Below are 2,537 nucleotides of genomic sequence, written 5' to 3'. Positions count from 1 at the left end.
AACAATTACAGAAAAAAAACACAAAAACCGAATTGTAACTATAAATTATACCAATAATGAACAACATTGTTCGCATTAGGTATAGTTTTTATTTTTTTAAGAATCGAGAAGAAACTGAAACCTAAATTTTATTTTAGTTTTATTAAAAACCGAAAAGAAACCGAAACCTAAATTTTAGTTTTTCTAGGAACCGAACCGGAAACGGAACTGTAAAAATCATCAAGCTTCCAGTCCCTGTATTTAATCCATCTATTTAAACAAGAATAACAGCCAACTTGCCATCAATGTGAAGTATCACCGACAATAGAACACCTCAAAGTCGACTGCCCCATGTAGGAAAAATAATGACACATCCTAAGCTTCCCCTACTAACATGGTGGAAGTGCTAAGTGAAGTCGACACGAATGATATTTTTAATTTCTTTAACTTTACCGATTTAATTTCACCTGTTATTTAAAAAAAAACATATTATAAATAAAAAATATTATAATATATACCTCTTAAATAATGTAAAACAATTTGTAAGTCTAATCCTTCAATCAAAATGAGTCTTTGTTGTACCTATTCATAAGTTCAACAAAGACACAAATTAAGGGCGTCATCGCATACACGTCTAGTCTGAAGATAATTTCCTAATGGAATAACAGAAGAATAATCTAGACGTGTGGACGTAGGCACGGCTGGAATCGAATTATAATGGGTTATTGTTTTAAAGGCGAACGAACTAATAAATCTACACGCAATGCCAGAATAAAGTCGTCGGATGATAATATTATTACTATACCTGTACGGCTGTACCTATATATATGTTAAGGTGTATGACCGCATGGCAGTAAATGTTGACAGTCACCGGTGTATGTCGACATTCACTAATCATTTTGGTGAATGTTATCAATTATTTCAAATATCTCACAATGCGGACATTTACCAGTATTTGTTGACATGCACAATAGTTATTTAGTGAATGTTGACATGTGTGATAACGACAACATAATATATAATCAAATATAGATAGCTAATAAATTTAAGTATAAAATAAGTTTTATTTATTACAACACGGTAAACTATCGTGGCATTTACTGTTACAAAGTATTCCCCCATTCTTACAATTACATTTTTTTGTATTACATTTTTTTTTACAATTGCATCTTACATAACCTTGGCCACCACTTTTGGAAGCAGCTGTCGATACCTGTCTCAAAGACATTGTCTTATCGGATAAAACGTCGTTTAACGATATCAATTTTTCTTTGCAAACTGCAAATTGATTTCGAGTGTACAGCTGACTGATAATCCCATATTTTGTTCCTAATTTGTAGAAGTCATTATCAACGTCCATTACAACAGCCAAGATATTTTGGTAATCCATACGTCCTCGATCGATATCTGGAACACGCACTTATAGACTGAAGTATTTGTTCTAACTCCTCTTCTGTTGCTAGTTTTTCTATTTGTTCTCGTGGAAGAGAAGATGTTAAAAGACCTCTTTGTGCTTTAGTGCCAAACATAGCTTCGTATGGCGTTTGCTTAATACCTTGATGATACGTCGTATTTTTCACAAATTGGACAAATGGTAATGCTTCTGACCATTTTTTAGTGTCATTATCTTCCATCATAGCTCTCAGTATATTTTGGAAATCTTGGTTTGCCCTTTCGATAGATCCTTGTGTTTGGCTGTGGCGTGGTTTACCATGCACAATTTTCACACCATCCCACATTGAACACAGCTCTGATATAATTTTATTTACAAACTCTCGTCCATTGTCGGAATGTAAAATATTTGGCGCACCGAAAATAAGAAATATATTTAATAGGTGATGTGCAACTTCTTCTGCAGTTTTAGATTTTAGAGGTCTTAATTGAATACATTTGGTTAGGTGATCCTGATAATTTAATATAAATTTAAATTCACCATCTTTGAAAGTTTGCATATCTACCAAGTCTACTTGACACCGGGAATTAAGTTCACGACTTATAATAGGTTTGACTACAATACCTTTTTTCGGAACTTTTTGTTTGGTTTGGCATTGAACACATAAACTTAAAAATAACATAACAACTTCATATGTTATATTTTTGAATTTGTTCTGCAATTCGTTCATCATTCTGGTTCGCCCTCCATGACCAATTTTTATATGAGCTTCGTACATAATGTCGTATAGTTCTTCGTTCTTTACATAGTAAATAATTTTAGTTTCACCTGCTTTTAACGGGACGATTAGTTTATGATTATCCATAATATCCATAACGTCAAATCGATTTAATCGTCTGTAATCACTTCGTTGTTTATTTTTTTTTGCTTTAGCATTTATAACTTCACTTATATATTTATTATATTTTTCAGTGCTTAAATAAAAACAATTATCTTCCCTTTTTTTTAATAAAAGTGCACTAAACTTTTCATAAAAAATATCTTTTATACTTTTATCCATTATAAGTTTTAATTCGAATATAATATTAATAAAATATTACACTAAGGCCCGTTGTATTACACTAAACTGTTGCGCTCGGTTTAGAATACGCGTCGATACTGACGA

The 2,537-nt window shown here is 31.8% G+C and overlaps 1 protein-coding gene across 1 annotated transcript; it reads right to left on the bottom strand.

The window, feature by feature from the left end:
* Nucleotides 1-1,328: 1,328 nt before the first annotated feature.
* Nucleotides 1,329-2,151, bottom strand: LOC100164776 (KRAB-A domain-containing protein 2-like). The gene has a single exon (XM_029485429.1). It carries the CDS (start codon nucleotides 2,148-2,150, stop codon nucleotides 1,329-1,331), a length of 822 nt encoding a protein of 273 aa, XP_029341289.1. The 5' UTR covers nucleotide 2,151.
* Between the last annotated feature and the right edge of the window lie 386 nt (nucleotides 2,152-2,537).

This window comes from Acyrthosiphon pisum, chromosome X (assembly GCF_005508785.2).
Source record: "Acyrthosiphon pisum isolate AL4f chromosome X, pea_aphid_22Mar2018_4r6ur, whole genome shotgun sequence".
Lineage (NCBI taxonomy): Eukaryota > Metazoa > Arthropoda > Insecta > Hemiptera > Aphididae > Acyrthosiphon > Acyrthosiphon pisum.
This window is presented reverse-complemented; position numbering and strand designations above follow the sequence as displayed.